At 37.3% G+C, this 22,124-nt stretch overlaps 2 protein-coding genes across 2 annotated transcripts; one reads left to right on the top strand and one right to left on the bottom strand.

The window, feature by feature from the left end:
* Nucleotides 1-428: 428 nt before the first annotated feature.
* On the top strand, nt 429-4,023 carry LOC131531428 (kelch-like protein 23). The gene is made up of 3 exons (XM_058762169.1): nt 429-2,009; nt 3,001-3,409; nt 3,717-4,023. The coding sequence occupies exons 1-3, from the start codon at nt 1,058-1,060 to the stop codon at nt 4,021-4,023; spliced, it is 1,668 nt and encodes a 555-aa protein (XP_058618152.1). The 5' UTR covers nt 429-1,057.
* An 86-nt stretch (nt 4,024-4,109) lies between these two features.
* cers4a (ceramide synthase 4a) lies at nt 4,110-14,903 on the bottom strand. Its single transcript, XM_058762170.1, has 11 exons — nt 14,480-14,903; nt 12,808-12,987; nt 10,912-11,029; nt 9,658-9,776; nt 9,501-9,558; nt 8,002-8,052; nt 7,566-7,658; nt 7,350-7,478; nt 6,225-6,331; nt 5,941-6,097; nt 4,110-5,871 (listed from the first exon to the last, which is right to left on the bottom strand). The coding sequence occupies exons 1-11, from the start codon at nt 14,485-14,487 to the stop codon at nt 5,674-5,676; spliced, it is 1,218 nt and encodes a 405-aa protein (XP_058618153.1). The 5' UTR covers nt 14,488-14,903; the 3' UTR covers nt 4,110-5,673.
* Between the last annotated feature and the right edge of the window lie 7,221 nt (nt 14,904-22,124).

Consider the following 22,124-nt stretch of genomic DNA (forward strand, 5'->3'; position numbering starts at 1 on the left):
GAGAGTTGTTGTTTGTGAACCATGGGCATTTGGCCCAGCTGAGTCCCTACTTCCAAGCCTTGGTTTTTGGCAGTGGTCAGGCCAGCACCAAGACGCGTATCAGGATTAAGGAAGTTGGACCACAAACACAAAACCAAAGCCAAGATTTTGCAATGCTCTGGATGTATAGGAGTGACAAGTCAAGTTCTGAGATGTACACAGAACTTAAACTTAGATGCTTCACCAACAGAACGTAAACTTAGATGCCCCCTACTTCTGCAAGAGGGAGAGAACAGAACAACATTAAACCATAATCCTTTGCAATATTTACTTTTTTTTAACTATTTACTTTGCTTGTGCATATATACTGCAAGTCAAACATTTGAATTTCAAATTTCCTTATTCTTGTATTCAAACATTGCAAATTGCAATTAAATAAATGAATGCAAGGATACACCCAGACTGTAGTCTACCCTTGTGCAATTGTTTGAATGACTTGTCTGGCTTTAAGAGCCAGTTGACAATACAGAGGTTGCAAATCTTAAAAAAAAAATTAAAAAAGTGTGACAAGATCATATGACAAAATGGCAGTTGTTTGTATTTTGTAACAAGAAACTCTACACAGTGGTTTCTCAAGTGAAGTCATTAATCTCTTGAGCTATTATATAGATAATTACCACAAAAAAAGTTCATCAGAATATCCCAAATTACAATACACTACATATGGGTTAAAGATGTTTAGCTGTCCAATATCTACCCCTGGTGGTTTGTTGTGGTATTGACTTAACAAAATTTGCATACATACACATTACAAGCCCTGATGTTTAGAATAATGCCAGCCATATAGAACTCAACAATCCTTCAAAGATACTGCCCTAAATATTCACAAAAGCTTTTATGTGTGCTTTTTGAAATTGGGTCTCTCTAGCACTTTAACTGTGGTATATTTAGCCCTTGTTTTTATTTGCTTGCTGACCCCATTCCCATGGAGAGTGAGTGACAGGCTAGAGCAAGGATATATTTGTCACATGACACACTTCAGCAGAGAAGTGAGTGTTGGGAGGGGGAGCGCACAGTCATGGCTTGTGCAAAGCAAGATATAGGTACTTTTGACCAGAGCTTAGGAATCGAGAAAGATTTAGTTGAGGAAGATCAGGATGCCGTCAATGTCACTCTTGACACAGTGCTCCAAGTGGAGGGGGAGTTGTTCTTTGTGAACCGTGAGCAACTGGCCCATCTGAGTCCCTACTTCCGAGCCTTGTTTTTTGGCGGTGGTCGGGAGAGCACCAGGAAGCACATTGAGATTAAGGGAGTTGGACTGCAGCAGTTCCACACACTAATGGAGTTTACAAAGAACTTGAAGCTGAACATAGACTGCAAGAATGTCCTTGACATTCTGGAGGCTGCAGACTTCCTCCAGTTGGACAGGGCTCGGTTACTCTGCTGCAAGTTCTTGGAAAGACAATTGCATCTTAGTAACTGCTTGGGAATGATGGCCTATGCTTGGCAGCTTGGCTGTCTGGACCTCTACGCAGCAGCAAGGGATGTAGTCTTGACACACCTACCTGCCTTAGCCTCTGAGCAGGACTTTATGTTCCTTCCGAAGGAAAGCATTGCTGACCTCCTTGCTAGTGACAACTTAAGCATTCCCAAGGAAGACTTGGCTCTTGATGTGGCCCTTCGCTGGGCAACATTTGACCCAAGTCGGGAACAGGACTTCATGGAACTGGTGGGTCTGGTTAGGCCCGAGTGCTTAAGTCTACCCTACATTACTGATCTTCTGACCAAGATAAACAGTTCAGACCCACGTGCTAAGCTCATTTGTAGATTGAACGATAACTTGCCCAGCAGTTGGACTATGGGCAGGTCCATGCCTAGAACTCGCTCAGGAGAAACCCTGTTTGTTCTCGGTGGACCACATGAGCAAGAAACGCAGCTGCTGTATCAGTTTCACCCCTACAGTGGAAGGTGGCAATCCCACCCACCCCTGCAAAAGAAGTGTCTCACACAGTACTCCGTGGCTGCAGTAGGTAACAACCTCATCTGATCCTATACATTTTAACCTTCCACAACATGTTAGCATAAGGCGCTTTTGCACCAGAGGAACCTCTTCATAGTTCCTAGAACTATTGGCAGAAGTACCATCTTTTTGGTATGTTTGCACCGCAGAAACTAGTAATGTATTTGGGTCTAGGAACTAAAATTGGAACTAAATTGGTTCCTACTTCAGAGTAGGGTCTACAACAGTTCTATAGGAACTACCAGTGATGTAAGTGTATGCTGATTAGCCAAACGCATACGAAACACCGGCTACTCGGCATTTTTAAAAAGCCATGCAAAAATATTTACTCCATGAACATGGAAAAAAGCGATAATGGCATTTACCTGTTGTCTTCGACGTTGTGTTCTTTTCTCAGCCTCAATGATAACACTGCAAGATGTCATGAGATTTTGTATGATTTTCATGCTCTTTCTATCGCGTAAATTGTGCGTTTATATCAAATCTCTGTTATCACGATACCACTACACACAACAAAAACAGCTTAGATCATGTTCACATTCAATCCAGTCACATCACATTCACCGGTTGTTGATGTTTGTAAATGCCATGAATAAAGACGTCGCTGACGGTCGCTTCCGAGTTCCTGCTGCCATTGCGAATGCAACCAGGAAAATGGCCTGAGGGGAAAATTGGTTCTCTAGGAACGACCCTGCTGGCTAGTTCGTAGAACTACGCAGTTCCCTACCTGGAACATGCTCGATCAGATGGTACATGCCTTTTACAAAACAAAACTTTTAAGTCCGGACTGCCAAATCCTGTTTCAGGAGATCTACATTCAGTGCTCCAATATATTCCTTGAACTGAGTTCTTAGAACACCATAGTGTGTAAGCCCCTTTAATGAGCTTGTTCAGGTGTATCTGATTAGGATAGGAGTTGACCTTTGCATGAAAGTAGATCTCCATTTTGCCTTTGTTGTCTAACTGTCCACACCATCTAAAATATTATTTCTTGCTCTAAGGGGACAACATAGTAGTGACTGGAGGCTACTTCCGGGATGTGTTATGGTATAGTGTGGACTGGGTGAGCATTTACGAGCATGGCAACAAGCGATGGGTGGATGGCCCGACAATGCAGAAGTCCAGACACAGCCACTGCTCAGCGGCTCTGGAGTTCCAGCTGTTTGTGTTTGGCGGTAGCATGGATGAGGGGCCTGTGGCCGACGTCGAGAGGCTAGTTTTGGGAGCCGAGGAATGGGACCCCGTCAGCCCCATGGTGCAGGCTGTGGAAAGAGCAGCCATTGTCACTTTGGGGACTAGTATTTACGTGGCCTGTGGTCTAGATGAGAATGGGGATGTTTACAGTGGGATTCAGAGGTACAGGCCAGAGGTTGATCAATGGGATGTGGTGTCCTATTCTCCATTCCCACGGTGAGTAGACACAGTTGTGTCTAACTTGTTCTAAGCAAGGCTTGGGCAAGTCTTGCCCTCAAGGTCAACTGGCATCCAGATTTTACCTCCAACCCTAAACACATCTAAAACACCTAACAGAATTATTTGAAAATTGCACAGGTGTGATTGATTAGGGTTGGAGCTATACTCAAGAGCCAATGTTGTCCACCCTTTTTAAGGCAATACTTTTCAAAGATGCCACCACAAATTGTTTTGTATCAGTTCTGTACACTTTGATAAACCAAAGTGAATTCTTATTGGATATACATGTGTACTTCTTTTCCAGTTACGATCTTCTTGCAACTGAGCTCAATGGTGCCCTCTATCTACTGGGAGGACAGGCTCTGCGCTTAGACATTGACACGGACGAGTGGACCGTTCTTCAAGAGGACTGTCTGGACAACAAATTCTTCACAGGCTGTGCCACAGTTAACGGGCAGATTTACATACTAAGCGAGAGGAAGATAAACAAAACATATCCAAACATGATTCTACTGGACCCATACATTGACACTTGCTTGGAAGTTGATGATAAAATACCCTGTCCTGTCCCCATAAGAGGTTGTATCACAATGCATGTCAATCCTTTCTAAAGCTATAATGTCAACACTATTCCTTTTTTAAGTCAGAGGACAAGTATTCTACCAATCCAGGAACATTTTGTTCAGCAATAGGATAATCATATTCTAAAACATTTTTATTGTTATTCAGAAGGTCACAGAGAAAAATGTCGAATCAAGTATGCAACATTAACAGTATTTAAGATTATAAGAATATATCCCTCTTCTGTCATTGTTACAAGTAATATAACAGCTACAAAATGTTGCGTTAATAAACTCAGTACATGGTAAATCCCAATAAAAATAAAAAAAAAAGAGGAAAATTCATACAAAAACAATCACAGGTTTTTTTTTAAAACATAAGTTAAACAGTGAATGACATGCACAGCTTTAGAACGAAAAGGTCAGTTATGGCTACTGTGCAAATAAACTTTCTAGAACCATCTAGAACAACAAAAACACTTTGCCCTTGGAGCAGATTCAATACATCAAGGGGCCTACATAGGCATCCTTAAATTCAACAACCCCCTTTGACTTTTAAGATTTCGAGGCACATGCTCCAGTGAGAAATTATCTGATTAATTTCCGACTTTTGAACTGCGGGTTTCGTCTGGTCAGAGGAGAACTGGCCCCCCGACTGAGCCTGGTTTCTCCCAAGGTTTTGTTCTTCATTCTGTCACAGAGGGAGTTTTGGTTCCTTGCCGCTGTCGCTTCTGGCTTGCTCAGTTGGGGACACTTCATTTCTAGCTATTATCGCCAATCTGATAGCACAGATACTATTTAAACTAAACTGAGCTAGACAATGACATCTCTGAATTCAATAATGAAATGCCTTTAACTGAAAATTGAAAATTGAGTGTTTAATCTTATCATTATACATTACTGACACTCTATCCTCTAATTTGATACTGTTAAGTGCTTTGACACAATCTGTATTGTAAAAGCGCTATATAAATAAAGGTGACTTGACTTGACTTGACTTGATTTCTCATTTGGTAAGGCAATGCACAACCAAAGTGCCATCTAACGAAACCACAACAAACTCCAGTAGTTTCTTGCAACAAAATCTTTCAGTAGCAGAATCACTAAGACAAGCGGACATTTCACCACTAGATGACGCCGTAAGTCTTTCCCAGTGGTCCACCAATGCCCATTTTGAAAACAAAAGCCACTGCAGAAAATTCACACATTTCCACACAACTTAGAAGAATACCTATACAAATACAAAAGTATTTAAAAAGAACGCATCTCAATGTTGTGGGTCTCTCTGGTCAGGAGAGCTGACTCTTTTTTTTTTATCTCACTGTTCCATAATGAACAGTTGCAGAATTAGTAAACTAATCAACAATTCAACAATTAAATACTAAGATGTCTGTTTATGAACCATTTTTATGTATGCAAACTTTTTAATCTGAGTTTAAGTGCTACTCAGCCAATGTACTATAATTAATTAGACTAACTTTAAACAAGTTAATTCAAGTTGAACCTATTTCCAATATACTCAAATGGTAATGTAATAATACAAACTAGTAGTATTTGTTGTTTTACGCAATATACTGACTACGCATTATGTTTTCACTAAAACAAAACATCAGCGGTCTGAAATTACAGTAGGAACTTGACAAACAAGATAAGCCAAGAAAGTTGGAGATGATTTAAATTTAAATACATTAAGTAGCATTACTATCTGGCTTTCGGCATTCTGCTATTCATTTTTCGCCTCTGATTCGTTAAATTGTTCAGAACACAGTTATTGGCCAACGATGCCAATTTAGAGTTAAGGGCACCCTTTTTCTGCTCCCAGCTGTGTTCTTCTTCTCCACCTTCGTCTTCTTCTTCCTCAGCCTCACTCTCTTCATCGCTCCGTTCATCACGTTCCACCTTAACAACACGTTTGTTAGAAAATTGAGGGATAGCCTCATTTATAAACTTACAATTTAAGATACTCACTTTGCCTAAAAAGACAAATTTGTGAACCATCCGAAGAATCAGCCAAGCCCAGAAGATGTGAAGAGCTTGAAGAACCAGCAACAGGCCGTTCAAGAAATAATAACCAGAGTACGGAGGAAAGACGTCCAACGAATCCACCACAGCTGTGTAGACGATTCTGGAAATTAATTAAAATATGGTTAATAAATCGTAGAAAGATATTAGCCGTCTGAAAGTCTTAGATTTAAGAAGAACCCATTCAAAATGATTTGAAATCAGCATGAAATGAAAAATGAAGTTCTTACCTGCATGGGAAAACCACAAGGCGAGTTACCAGGAACACGGCAGCGAAAACGACAAACAAGGCATCACAGGTCTTTCTCCATCCAGCATAATTGAACATTTTAGCAGACTGCAAATCAAGCAAAAACAAAACATTAGTTATTTCTTTATATATCTTTATTATTCCTTTATATATTGACTTTTGTAAGTCGAAGTCATTTATGTGCTTTATTCAGTTTCAATAAGATGTGCTTGCTATGTATACTATCATACACTACATAAATAATGTGTTTTCTGGTATTTATTAACCCCTTAAGCAAAAAGAACATGAAACAATTTATAAAATAAATACTCTCAGAATCCTGTTTTTCAGTATTGATGTGTTAAAAACTTCTGCAATGAACTCGATTATGTGGACTAGATAGTTAACAGGACCATAAAATTGTTGTTTTATTCATATTAAAACTTATTTAAGGAATAAATCACAATTTGTCTTCCATGTTTTAATTTGAACAATAATCCTCTGTTGTGCAGCACTTTGCCAAAAAAAGAAAAGTTTTACATTTCATTTGATTAAAGAATAAATGAAATTAATGTGTTATGCCTTCATTTGTTTACCAGAAAAATTTAAATACACAACACATAATTTCATCGAGCCCTATTATTATTAATTCTTTATATAAAAATGTATTCAATTGTTTTTATGAATTCACTTAATTAGACATCCTTTTTGATTATTAAAATTTTATTAAACCATTAAAATGGAATGAAAAAAAAAAAAGGAAAATAAACTGGTAAAAATAAACATAATTTGAGAAAAAAATAACATATTTCATAGGGCTCTAAAAATGTAAATTTTGTTAAATTGTTAAGTTGTTCTTAAATTCTGTAAGTTTCATGATTTCAATTAATCATACATGGTTTTTCATTACAAAAATGTAAATTAACTGTTAAAACAGAGTCCAGAAAGATTGAGACCAAAAAAACAGAATCCAGACAAATTACGGAATTTGGGGGGAGGGGGGACAATTTGGGAAAATTCAAACAGAATTTTACTTATTTCATAAGGCCCTACATCAGTGTAAATCCTGAGGTCCTGAGGTCATAATGGAAGCTGACAGAGCGGCCAATCAGATTCTGAGATTTACCTCCAACAGGAAGTCAGAAGAGTCGTGGACGAGCATCACCAGGGTTCCCACGCGCACGTAGTTCGCACAGTAAGAGAACGCGATGAGGAAAATGGTGGCGATGTGGTGAATGATCTGCTCTTTGAAGTCCTACACAAGCCAAAACAAACACATTCGCACAATTCATCGATTTTAAGATCTTTCGAAGGAAATTTCACAAAATTTCAGGAAACTTACTTTGCGCTTTATGTCCACCGATACGCAGAGCAGAAGCGAGAGGTAGAAGGACAACTCCACGATGTAATACCAGTACTGAGCTTCTGCTACGGCCTGCAGACCAAATCACAAATAATATCATCTGGAGAAGCACAACTATGGATTTTATGTCTCTTATTTCAGAATTAAAACACCAATATTCAAGTGAAAGGTAAAAAGGTACAAATATCTAGTTAACAGAAACATTTCATCCCTAAAATTCACTAGTTTCTGAACAGTTTTTATTGTAATATTTCGCAGATGATTCTGGCTCTCGTGAGATAAGTCTTGACTGTTTTGATCAGATCGTGGGGTGCGGCGCTCACTAGTTCCTCCGATTTCTGCCTAATCTCAAGTTCCTGGGATTGTTCAGCAGGAAGCGAATGTGTGTGGAGAGTCGTTTGGGTTTGTTACGGACCTGTCTTGGGTATCCGCGCCAGCATTCCCGATGATCCCAAAACCACGGAGTCTGAAAAACACCATTTGACAAAACATGTGAATGTATATGTTTGAGCGCACAAGTTTTGATGCAGAAAATATTCTGTTTTTGTTTTTTACTTTGGAGTAACATGCACCCATTTTTCATTCATTATATGACCACTAACTTTTGTGTATGAAGTGTATTAGATATCTAAATCAAAAATATTATCAAATACTTTATTTTTATTTTAGTGTAACATGCACCAAATGTTTTGTTTTATATAGGACTGTTCATTTTAGTGTATTACTGAAAAGTGTATTAGATATTATTACTATTTTTTATTTATTTTCTTATTTACTTAGAAATATTTTATTTTAAATAAATTTTATAGGTAACACTTTACAATAAGGTTCATTAGTTAAACATTAGTTAATGTATTAACTAACATGAACTAACCATGAGCAATACATTTGTTACTGTATTTACTAATCTTCACTAACATTAGTTAATAAAAATACAGATGTTCATGTTAGTTCATGTTAGTTCACAGTGCATTAACTAATGTTAACAAGATTTTAATAATGTATTAGTAAATGTTGAAATTAATATTAACAAAGATCAATAAACGCTGTATAAGTGCAGTTTATTATTAGTTAATGTTAACTAATGTAGTTAACTAATGAACCTTATTGTAAAGTGTTACCATTTTATATATATATATATATATATATATATATATATATATATATATATATATATATATATATATATATATCTTTTTGTAATTTTGTGTTAAACATAGACTGCAAATATTTGTGTATTAAGTGTATTAGATATTAAGAATGAATATAAATCTACTTTTATTAAATTAATTTATTATATATAAATAATAAATATTTTATTAAAAACATTTAAGCAAAAATTACATAAAACAAATAATAATAATTATTATTATTATTATCTTTTATACTTTGGAGTAAAATGCAATAATTTGTTATTTATTATAGGACCACTAATTGTGTATTAAATATATTAGACATTATTAAGAAATAATGTAAATCTATTATTAAAACATTATATAAACATTGTCTAATATTTACAAATTACTTACTTTGGAATAACAAGTACCAATTATTTATTCATAATAGAACTAAGTTTGTGTGTATTAAAATATAATAGATAATATTAATCTTTAAAGTCTATTTTTATTACATTTATATTTACTTTTATTTTATTTCTATAAATGTTTTATTTTATTTTAAATAAAATACATATTTAAGCCAAATATTATAATCACACAAATATATTATTATTATTATTATTATTAAAATAATATTAAATGAAATGGTAAAAATAAAAACATTTTCTAAAATTGTCAGGCACAAATGGCAACTCTTTTCCTGAGAACGTCTCAATATTTGATTACATTTATTTCCAAACGTGAGCACGATGCTGAGGAGAGAACTGAGAAACCCCAGCATTATGGAGATACTCACGCTAATGAGCGAGACGAGACCAGCTGAGAACACAATGAGATAAAACACAAACCTCCACCTGAGAAAGCACACAGGAAAGCTCGTGTTAATCAAATGCAAACACAATCAATCACAGACGTCTGCTGTGGGTTATTTTTAGCAGACTTTAGCGGCTTACGAGGCTTCACAGAACTTCCTGGTGTTTCCGGGTCGGTCCTGGTTTCGGCGGTGACGCAGCCAGGTCTGGATCTGACGCTGAGAGAGTCCGCAGTGCTTCTCCAGAACCAGCAAATCACTCTGAACAAACAAACACAGACACGGGAAAACACAAATGAGGATTTCTTTGTATTATATCTTGAAACTAATTTCTTGATGTGTCAAAATTGGCTGGTATGTCAAAAAAAAATTATATTATGTTTTTTAGGCACATTTTCTAACTATTATATTGTATTTTATAGTATAAATAAACTGCAATATAATAACCCTAAAAATGAAAAATTAACCCTGAAAATGAAATGTCACAATATTTTGCTTTAAATGAAAAATGGAATACAAAAAGGAAATTTATTAATTTTTTGGGTGATTTAATAATTACTGATATGTTTTTTAATGTTTTGTAACTATTTAGTAATGTAGTAAATGGTTATTTTAATGGCATTTAATAATAATTTGGCCCTCTATATAGTTTTATAAAACTAATATATATTGGTTTTACATTATAAAATGTAATTTTTTGTGTATGAAATATATATATATATATATATATATATATATATTTAAACATATATTTTTAAATATAATAGATTCATTTATTTTTCCAAATTTATAAAATATATTATGGATATTTATATTTATAACATATATACATACATGTGTGTGTGTGTTTTATATAATATAATATCATATATAAATATAAATTAATTTTACAAAAATACTTAAAATATGAATGCACCATGGAAGTATTTGATTTCATAAAATGTAATATTATATATTTCATAATCATTAATCATTCAAAAAAAATATAAAGAATACTATAAACTATTGTCGTTATATTAAAGATGTTGAATATTATATTAGAATATATTATGCTGCTTTTGAAAATTAACCTAATTTTGGCCAAAAATCTAAGTATGCAATGAATGTATCACCAGGAGAGAAAGCAATCCCAGAATCCATTGCAAATCAAATTAAATAAACAAATAAATCAATAGTATTTGAATTTTTATTAATATTGTAATAAAATAGTGTAAAAAATGTGATACAATTTTAAATAATATTGTAATAAGATGATTAATAAGTAAACAGTCCCGTTTAATTAAAAAGGGTGTTTCTGTGCTCAGCAGCTGTACTACACATATTGCTGGTGTTGATGAGCAGTATTAAATCACACGTCACAGACGGCCAGCGCTCATGTGACTCTCATGTGACTAACCTGTGACGGCTGCTGCTTCTTCTGCAGGTAAAAGGCCTCCAGCTTCGGGACGGGCGTGAGGCGCACCCGAACCCTGTCCCGGACGCCCAACCGCTGGCTGAGCGGCAGAGCAACAACCCTGTAACACACAGACAGCGACAAACGTGACTCAACGCGCCGGCACTCGAGGGCGAGACACTCAACACACACGTGCTTCTGACCGAAACCAACACCATCTGTAACTCAAGATCTTTAATCAAGCGCGAGAACTGGGCGGCTTGTGATGAGTTAACATCAAGAAAGGGAGTGACGTGTGAAACAGCTGGCGTTGTAAGCTGGAGGCAATTGCGCCCTTTCTGCGATACATATATATACGGCAGGTCTGCACTTGACTCGCTTTTCCAGACCAGCAGAGTAACTTCATGACTCTGTAATATAAGTGTGAATAAACGGCCAAGAGGTCAGATTTCATCTCACAACCAGCTGAAATAAGACAGAAATTAATATGATATGTGACAGGAGGTTTGGGTGATACGCATAATGCTATGTAGCCCCGCCCACCAAAGAATTTGACTGGTCCATAATAGTGCTTCTCTGAACTGTGCATTAAATATTAATATTAATAATAATAATAACAATAATGCATTTTAAATTATTATATTAAGTATAAATAAATAATATACCATAAAAATAAGTGACACTATATTTTTTAATTATAATATACTGAAGTATGATATAATAAACATAACCCTGCAAATATATAATCTCCATAAGGAAAAAGGGGTTGAAAACTTTTGAACAAAATTAAGAGGTTTACATTTTCCTTATTTTGCCTAAATATCATATTTTTTTCATTTAGTACTGCTCTACAGAAGATACTTACATGTTTCCCAGAAGACAAAATAAGTTCAATTTACCCTGATCTTCAAATTCAAAACGTTTTCACCCCCCGGTTCTTAATGCATGGTTTTTCCTTCTGGAGCATCACTGAGCGTTTGAACCTTCTGTAATAGTTGCATATGAGTCCCTCAATTGTCCTCAGTGTGAAAAGATGGATCTCAAAATCATACAGTCATTGTTGCAAAGGGTTAAAATACTCAAAAATGCTGGAAAATCAAAGAATTTGTGGGACCTGAAGGATTTTCAGCAGACAGTTTAACTGTTCGGGAGTCAGAACAAACAAGGGACTCGTGAACAACTATCACTAAACAAAAAAACACAGCTGTGGATCATTCAGGTAACAACACAGTATTAAAAATCAAGGGAATGAAAACTTTTGAACGGGTCATTTTTATGAATTCAACTATTATTCTTGTGGACTATATGTAAACATCTTTTATGTGAAATATCTCATTTAGGTCAGTATTAAATAAACAATAACATGCATTTTGTATGATCCCTCTTATTTTGGTAAAATAGTTAACATTTTGCAGATTCTGTAAAAATTCTATAAAACACACACACACACACACATACATACATACATACATACATACATACATACATACATACATATATATATCCAGTTGCTGCAAAAACACAATGGCGACAGTGTAAAAATAGCAGCCTGCACCAGTGGTTTTTATTACAAGGAAATATTGTCAACAAAACCATGGGAAAACAATGCTCCACTTTCATTCTGTCAGAACTGACACTAAACTACAGCCTGATATCCTCATTTCAATCATTCAGAGGCAAACTGTTGAATAATACATCCTGGTTAAACTTAGAAAGCGTCCTAAGCGCAGTGGAGAGAAAACCCTTAGGAGAAACCAAACCGTGTATTAGTAACCCAATCCACTAGTGTTTACAGTAATAATACGCTAACATCCATTCTTGAAGGACCAATCAGAGTTTGTGCCTGTTACTGTTAAAACTCACTTATAAGGTGAACATAGATGTAATACTGATATTCACCTTTCAAAAACAAACCGCAGTGCGATGAAACCCAGGGCCAAGGGCAGGGAGATGAGCAGGTCGTGGGGTACGGGATGCCGACCTCCATCCACCGTCCCCTCAGCGATGTCTTTCCATGTGACGCCAGGAGGAAGCCAGAAATCCTGCCGCCAAATCCACTGGTTTACAAGTTCCTCTAATCTACAGATGCCAAAGGAAAATGTTAGAGAGGGCTGCTAGCTTATTACAGCATTATTACAGCAGATAAACCATCTACAGATAAAATTCGGTCTGCAGTAGATGAAACAACCAGCTCTCATAATAATAATGACAGAATTGGCCATATTGGCTGAACTCCTACTTTAAAATGTCGATTTTGAGCACTTGCTATGTTAGAAATACAGCACTCAGATGGATGAATTTATTTAAAGGTGCAGCATGTAATATTTCGGACGATATCTGTTGACAGAAATGCAATATAATATACATAACTATGTTTTCAGAGGTGTATAAAGAACTTACATAATGAACCGTTATGATAAACAAGTAGCCTAGACAATTACCAGAAATGTGTTTTCTTGGGCCTGTGAGAGGGTTAAACAGTCTCCATGACGTCATGACTCAGAGATTATCGATCGCAGTTTCCAGTCCGAGTTTTTAGACAAATCAAGCGAAATTGCAATAAAACTATGCATAGACGCCATAATATTAGTCATAAAACAAAAAAATGAAAACAAACCAACTCGCTCAATCTAGAAAATACGTCAAAATTGTAAATTATATATAAAATACAAAATATAAACATTACAACATCTATTAACAGTCATCCCTGCTAAAAAAACAAACAAAAAAAACAATAGAAGCCCAATAGAAACCATCACAGAAATTCCAATGGTTTCCATTAAAATATCATTATAAACCATTAGCTTTTTCCAGTAAAACCATTACAGAATTCCTTTTTGTAGTGTGTTTTGGGCATTTTTCCAATAGGATTTAACATCCCACCAATAGAATCCATCACATACCAGTAGACACCATTATAGTTTCCATTAAAACCAATACAATTCCCATTATAACCATTTAAACCATTACATTTTCTATTGTGTTTTGGGCAGGGTTCTATTGTTTTTTCAGCAGGTATATCTAAAGTCAAGACATAGCTTATTGTCAACTGACACAACAAAACATACATTTTGAGCACTTTGTGAAATACAGTGCTCACTCTGACAGGTGAGTGTAAATAAAATAGATAATATTTCCAGAAATGTGTTTTCTAAACTTTAATTTAGGCCCGCGAAAGGGTTAACGGGCCTCCGTGACACAACAGCGAGACGATTGAAGTTTTCAGGCTGAACATTTACATTAAAAAAAATAAAAAAAAATAAAATAAAAAATTCGCAATTAATTGGATAGATGCCACAAATTGATCTTAAAAAAAATGTAAACAAGCTCACTCATAAATCTATAAAAGACGTCAGAAATTGACAAAATCACTATTTATGATTTATTACCATAATTTAGTAAGAACCATAATAAGAACTTTCATTACATTTTGTTATAGGTGAAAAAAATAACGAGAAAAATACCGTCCGTACACGCCCACCTAAATAACCGAATTGTTATGTTAGCGATGAAAGACTACCGTAATTTGTACATACGCGATTATAATTATAATTTAAAACGTCGTTATTACCTGTCCATGCTTCAGTGATGGAGAAGCGACGACGGATGTCGATTAAAGCAGGACACAGGCCTCTTCTACGCGTCTGTCCGTTTTTTATTTCCGCTCTTCACTATGAACAGCATCCAGCAACATGATCGCTCAAAATCTAAATGAAAACAAACGCTCGCGCTGATTCTTCCAGCGAATACTCGAAGGAATGCGCGCGACCCGCTTCTGATGTCGACATCAACTCACATCCAGCGCATCAGCCTCAGTTTCCAAGTCTTTTGACGGCTTCCAAGAGTAAAATAGGTCTTGCATTTGTTAAATTATCCCAGAGCCGAGAGAATCCATGAAAACACCGAAGAAACGGACGCTTTCAGCAGCAGCATCTCCTCCGTCTTTCTCTCCATCAGGGAAACATGTAAGGTGCTTTGCTTTCCACAAATCCTGGTATAGTAGTCGCCCCCTATTGACCATTAGATGAACATATAACTCTATCTATCTATCTATCTATCTATCTATCTATCTATCTATCTGTCTGTCTGTCTATCTGTCTATCTATCTGTCTGTCTCTATCTAAAGTTTTATGTATTTTAATTGCATATAACATTTTCCTTCATTTGGATTACACAGTTTTACCATAAATAATAAACTTGAAAATCTGTCAGTCAAATATAAATGAAACAAGATTTATATGTATACACAACCAGGTTATACCTTTATTATTTTGAAAATCAAAAGTCTCAATGGCACATATTACTTTCCTCTTTTCCTGTTATATGCTTTTGCCAAGAAAAATAGGTGTTTAGAAGGTCTGCCAACTTCCAGCACCATTTAAGAAAGGTATGTACGTCAGTCCTGTCCGTCTGGATCAGCTGGGATTTCAAATGGAAGAAAACAACCCTTATGTTTATTAATTGTTCTTGACTGTCTCTTGACGATCTCATCTCTTGGCTATTTCAGGATTTTGTGCACCGCACACGAAAAACACAATTTGCACGGGTCATTTCTTCTCGTCTATGTTCCATCTAATGACAGTCCTGTAAAATGCATTGCATGTGTTTTATTTGGCATTTAGCATGTGCATGTTTTCCCAGACTGCAGAGCACTAAATCTAAATGCAATATATGTGGCTAAAAGCCAATGTATGCATTGCAAATGTTCAGGACAGCCTTATTATGTTGTACATAATATATTCACTGTATGTGAGTTTCCATGATGCCAGCTGTTTAGCTTCATAATGCCAAACACTGCATGTTCTCTCTGCTATGCTAAATTAAATATCTGATTTATCAATGTTATTTAAATAAACTCTAGCAACTGCCTAGCAACCAGGCAAAATACCCTAGCAACTGCCTAGCAACCACACAAAACACTCTAGCAACTCCCTAGCAACCAGTAAAAACAGACAGCCAAGAAATCACTTAGAACCTAGCAAGCCTAAGCTCTTTAACAACTGCCTAGCAACCACCCAAAACACTCTAGCAACTCCCTAGCAACCAGTAAAAACAACCAAGAAACCACCTAGAACAATCTAGAAACCAGCCAAAGCACTTTAGCAACTGCCTAGTGACCAATTCAAAACACTCTAGCAACTGCCTTGCAACCAGCCAAAACAACAACAACAAACACCTAGAACAATCTAGAAACCAGCCAAAGCACTTTAGCCTAGCAACCAAAAAAAACACTCCAGCATCTGCCTAGCAACCAGCCAAAACATGTTACCAACTGTCCAGAAACCAGACAAAATATTCTAGCTACTTCTCAGCAACCAGTGAAAACTCTCTAGGAACTCCCTAGTCTCACGTAGCCAGACCTTCAGACTGATGGCTGAAGGTCTGGAATCAATGGCAGCTTTTATTGGCCAAGGCCCACCCATGAGGCCGTTTGACCGACATGTCAAACAACCAATCACAGTTCGTTTTGTTCAGCGTCATGTTTCAGGGCGTGGAAATTTCGCCGCAATAACAGACCGGTGTGTAAAACTCTCAGACGTATTTTAAAGATTCTATGCCGCAATCTTTAAATATTTCACATACTTTTGAAAATCCAGCGTTTAGCTGGACACGACAGCTTTCTCTTTCGTGAGGGGGTTTGGCGTTTCGGCATCTTTGTTTCCAGGTGGAACGTTAAAGAACATGGCACACACGTCTCCCGGAAATCCTGAATAATTCAACAAATCAGAGGACGATTTTGAAAGTGTTTCCACTTTAGTGTGCCATATGCATCAGATGTTTAGCCAATGGTCCGTGGGCGTGACTGACATCTGAGGCTGAGACTAGGAACTCCCTAGCAAACAGTTAAAACAGCTAAGAAATCACCTAGAACAACCTAACAACTGCCTCATGAACATTCTAAAACACTCTACAAACTTCCTAGCAACCAGCCATAAGACTCAAGAAAGTTCCTAGCAACCAGCCAAAAAGCAGCCATTTAGCAACTGCTTAGCAACCAGCCAAAAACCAGACATTTAGCAACTGCCTAGCGAGTAATCAAAAGCACTCTCGCAAGTGCCTAGCAAACCAGTCAAAAACTAGCCATTTAGCAACTGCCTAGAGACCAATTCAAAACACTCTCACAAGTGCCTAGCAACCAGTCGAAACACTCTCACAACTACCTAGCAACCAGCAAAAAAACAGCCATTTGGCAACTGCCTAGCAAACAGCCAAAACATTCTAGCAGCATCTAGCAGCCACTCACAACAACCTAGCAACTAACACCATAAAACCCAGCAACCACCTAGCAACACCACAGCAACCAGCCAGTAACACTCCTAGCAAGTGCCTAGCAACTGCTTAGATATATGGTAAGATCTCAAAACCACCCTAGACCTCCACCTTTGGGTTTAAAGAGGTGAATCTGGTTTGTTGGATAGTTCAGTATAGACTTGCAAAGTATAACCTGCAGCTATGAGCTTACAAAAATAAAACTTTTGGTCACTTAGCGTAAAGGTACAAAGCATAAGGGCCTTTTGTTTTTTCCGTTCTGTCAATCCCACCTCAGTTCAGCTCACATGTCTGAGCTATAATTGAGAGAATGAGAGATAAAGTGTGTTAAAGAAGTCACGAGTGCTGTAAAGCAGGGAGCTGGACATGTGCCAGGCTGAACATCTAATAGTGCCAGCGATCCGACCACTGAGGCCAAAGCGCTCGGGCTGTGGTCTCCCTCACAGTGCCCCTCTGATGGCCAACAGCAACAGAAGCAGGGCAGCAGGGAACGTGGCCAGGGACGCCATATTTCACAGCGTAGCGAGGGACTGTGCGTGAGATTTTCCCATGGGATTCACTCGTGAAATCGCATTTGACCCCATTTACTTTCTCAGTGCACTACTGATTCAGAACGTGGCGAAAAAGCTGTTTAATTTCACATGTTTGATCCAAGAAACCACCTAAAACAACATAGAAACCAGCCAAAACACTCTAGCAACTGCCTAGCAACCAATCAAAACACTCTAGCAACTGCCTGGTAACCAGCCAATACACTCTAGCAACTGCCTAGCAACCAGTCAAGACAATTTAGCAACTACTGTAGTCAAACATGCTAGAGACATCCTAGAAACCAGACAAAAAACCCCAGAAACCACTCAGAACAACAAGCCACAATACACTAGCAAAAAACCCTAAAGAAACACTCCAGCAACTACCTAGTAACCAGCCAGAACAAACCAGAAACAATTGCTAGAGTGCTTAGATTGGTTTCCAGGCAGTTCCTAGATTGTTTTGGCTGGTTGCTAGGTGGTTCAAAATAGGTTACTGTGGTGTTCTGTTTATAGGGAGTTCTGGCTCTTTACAGGGGAGTTGCTAGAATGTTTTGACTGGTTGCTAAGTTGTTTCTAGGGGTTTTTGCCTGGTTTCTAGGCTGTCTCTGGAGTGTTGTACTTCAGGTCCTAGAGTGTTTTGTCTGGCTGCTAAGTGTTTCAGATGGTTTCTGGCTAGGTTGTTCTAGGTGGTTTCTATGGTGTTCTGGCAGTTCCTACAGTGCTTTGGCTGGTTGCTAGATTGTTCTTGGTAGTTGTTAGGGTAATGCTAGATTGTTGTCAGCAGCTTTATAATTTTTAGCTGCTTATATCAGTTTCGTCATTGGACATCAGATTATTTCAGCATGCTTTGCTTTATCGGTGACATACAGAAAATGTGCTTGCTTTGCCCAGTAAATGCACCGAGTACTGCAGAAACAGTATAAGTAGTATGGTAGCATGCTTTTCTGAACAAAGCCACAGATTGTTTTTTAAGGACTGCAGGTCTGCTTTAGTGTCAGCAGAGGGCGCAATATCGCATTTGTTAAGTCACGTTTCTTTGTTGGCAGTTGCAATCACAGCATGAAGGGTTTGAAAAGACCTTGTTGTTTGGCTGTTTAGTTTATGATGTTGGTGTATAAGACAAAAACAAACAATCTTTCGGCGGTGAGCTGTATATTTATCTGTAATGTCATGCCAAAGCCATGTCTCTGATTGTGTGACTTATTTGGTTTGTAAAAAACAAAGAGACCAAAGAGGAGAAATCAATTTAATATTTTTTAGTTTTTCATTCATCAAAAAAATTAATTTGGACACAATCTAAACTGATATGACCCGGTCTGTCTTGAATAAAAGCTCTTTCAGACTGGTCCACCCTCTCACGTTTCCAGCAAATATTTCCATGTCTTATCCTCTCTGCAGAGGCACCAAATGTCTTGTGGAGGTGTAGAAGAAAAACAGGGACAGGGAGGTGAAGTTCATGGTCATTCTGTCCCAAAAAAAAATTAACCATACTAAAACAATCTAAAGTTCAATTATCAAATAAGAAAAAATGAGCATCAAAAATTCCCAGGAATCAGCCAAAACACTCTAGCAACTGCCTAGCAACCAGCCAGAACAACCTAGCAACCTGACAAAACTACAGCAATTGCCTAGCAGCCGTCCAAAGCACTCTAGTAAATGCCTACTAACCAGATAACAGGAAACATTCTCACAACTTCCTTATCAAGTTTTTTTTTTTTTTTTTTTTATTATATAAATGTTAGGACAAAATGTTGTTGAAGTAACGTTTACGGAACATTCTTATAACCTTATTCATATTTGATATACATCAATGCTGAGAGAAAATGTTCTGAGATCAACATTCTAGAAATGTTCTTATGATGTTATTTGTACATTCTGAGAAATGTTCTTTGTAACCTTTAAACAGCATTCTAATCACGATGACAAAACTGGACATTTTAACATTCTTAGAATATTAAAAATAAACATTCAAATAGTGTTATATTTTGGGTGAAAATAAAGTTAGTAGAAGGTTGTAAAAAAAAAAAACATTTTAAATAACAATATAAATCACAGCAAGAACTTCATCGACATTTCATTTCAAAATTTGAAACATTTCAAAACCATGTTCCCACAATGTTTTTCTAAACTAGATTTGTTGCAACTTTGCAAATTTGTTGTTCCACTCTTGCAACCAGAAACCACTCTTGCCATAGAAACCACCTAGAACAACCTCGCAAGCAACCAGCCTAAAACACTCTAGCAATCACCTACAGAAGCAACCAACCAGAACTCTAGAAATCGCCTAAAACAATCTGCAGTAGTAACCATGCAGAATAACCTAGCAACCAGCCAAAACACTAACAACTGCCTAGTAACTACCCAAAACATTATAGCAACTGCCTAGCAACCAAGCAGGATGCCATAGAAACCACCTAGAACAAACTAGCAAGCAACCAGCCTAAAACACACTAGCAACTGCCTAGCAACCAGCCAGAAATCACCTAAAAACCTGCAGTAGCAACCACCCAGAATAACCTAGCAACCAGCCAAGTCACTTTAGCAACTGCCTAGTTACTAGCCAAAATATTATAGCAACTAGCTAGCAATCAGTCAAAACACCCTAATGACTACATAGCACAGCAACAACATAGCAACCAACGAAACACTCTAGCAACTGCTTAGCAACCAGGCAGAATGCTCTAGAAACTACCTAGAACAACCTAGCAGGCAACCAGCCTAAAACACTCTAGCAATCTGCCAGAAAACCCTAGAAACCAACCAAAACACTCTAGCAACTGCATAGCAACCAGCCAGAACACCCTAGAAACCAGCCAAAACACAGACAACCAGCAACCATTGTTATAGCAACAAGCCAGAATTGACTCTAGTAGCTGCTCAGAACCAGCTGTGAGTTTGAATGAGTGAAGCTGGTTTGTGAGTCACGGTATTTGAGAATAATATTTATTTTCTTCCACCTTTCTAACTCTTTTCAGCTTAGGGGCTGTCCATTTATGGGTTTAATTAACAAGTAAACATTAGCACGAATCACATACGTCATATCTACTGTTGAGGCATAATAAACTTTCTGGTGGTCGAACACTTGATTCTCACTCAGCTAATGTTTAGAAGGCTGTCCTGCATCAAATTTACAAGGAACATTGTAATTCTGTTAAACAACAAACATCAGCGCACTTTGAAATCCTTACAGACAACAGAGATTTACTTTAAACACTGAGAAACAGCAGTTCATGTGGCAGGTCAGGTCACCCAGCGGCCATCTTGCTAACACCTCTGGACAGCTGTTTATTTATGGGCGTTCAAGTATAGTTCCTAAAAGAGGGACAGCAAGACTGTGTTTCTATAATACATTTCAAATCAGCAATTCAACTAAACAACAATGCTATACATTTAGAAACTTAAAAAAAATTATTTTGTCACCCAGAACCCTTAGCAACCGCATAGTAACATGTTAGGACCACTCTAAACACCCTAGCAACCGCAGAGCAACATACTAAAGCCATTTTAAACACCCTAGTAACCGCATAGCAACATGTTAGGAGGACCACTCTAAACACCTAGCAACTTCATAACAACATGCAAAAACCACTCTAAACACTGTAGCAACTGCATAGCAAATCACCGTAAACACCCTAACAACCACATAGCAACATGTTAAAACCACTCTAAACGCTCTAGCAACCGTACAGCAACATACTAAAACCACTCTAAACACCCTAGCAACCGCACAGCAACACATTAAACCCACTTTAAACACCCTAGTAACTGCATAACATTTTTTTAATTTAATGAATTGAAAATGTATAAGTGTCACTCTTAGTGCACCCCACATAGTGATTCAGAAACACATGCTGTACAGACATACGGCGCTCAGGTTTTTTTCATAAATGTTCGCTGGTTTGCTCATAGAGAGACCTAACACATGCGGTTTCCCAAGTCTGTCATTGTCCTCAGATGATCTCAGGTCTGCTCTGCGTGAGATCATTTCATGAATGATTATCATTATCAAAGGCCGGTAAATTCTGTTCCAACTGCATCATCTAAGGACACGCGGGTCTGCGGATAACAGGCACCATGTGTGGAAACGCACTTGTGTTACGAGGATGATGCGCAGAAGAATGATTGCAGTCATGCAGCAGATTTCTGGCACGAAGTCTTTTGGGTCAACATTCAATGTATTTCTCCCTTAATACAACGAATGAAGACACTTTTGTAGAATTAAACCACATAGCAACATGCTAAAACCACACTCTAAACACCCTAGTAACCACACAACATGTTAAAACCACTCTATGCATCCTAGTAACTACATTGCAACATGTTAAAACTACCTAGCAACCGCATAGCAACATGCTTAAACTACTCTAAACACCCTAGTAACCACATTGCATTGCAACATATTAAAAATACCTA

This window comes from Onychostoma macrolepis, chromosome 22, assembly GCF_012432095.1.
Source record: "Onychostoma macrolepis isolate SWU-2019 chromosome 22, ASM1243209v1, whole genome shotgun sequence".
NCBI classification, from domain to species: Eukaryota; Metazoa; Chordata; class Actinopteri; order Cypriniformes; family Cyprinidae; genus Onychostoma; species Onychostoma macrolepis.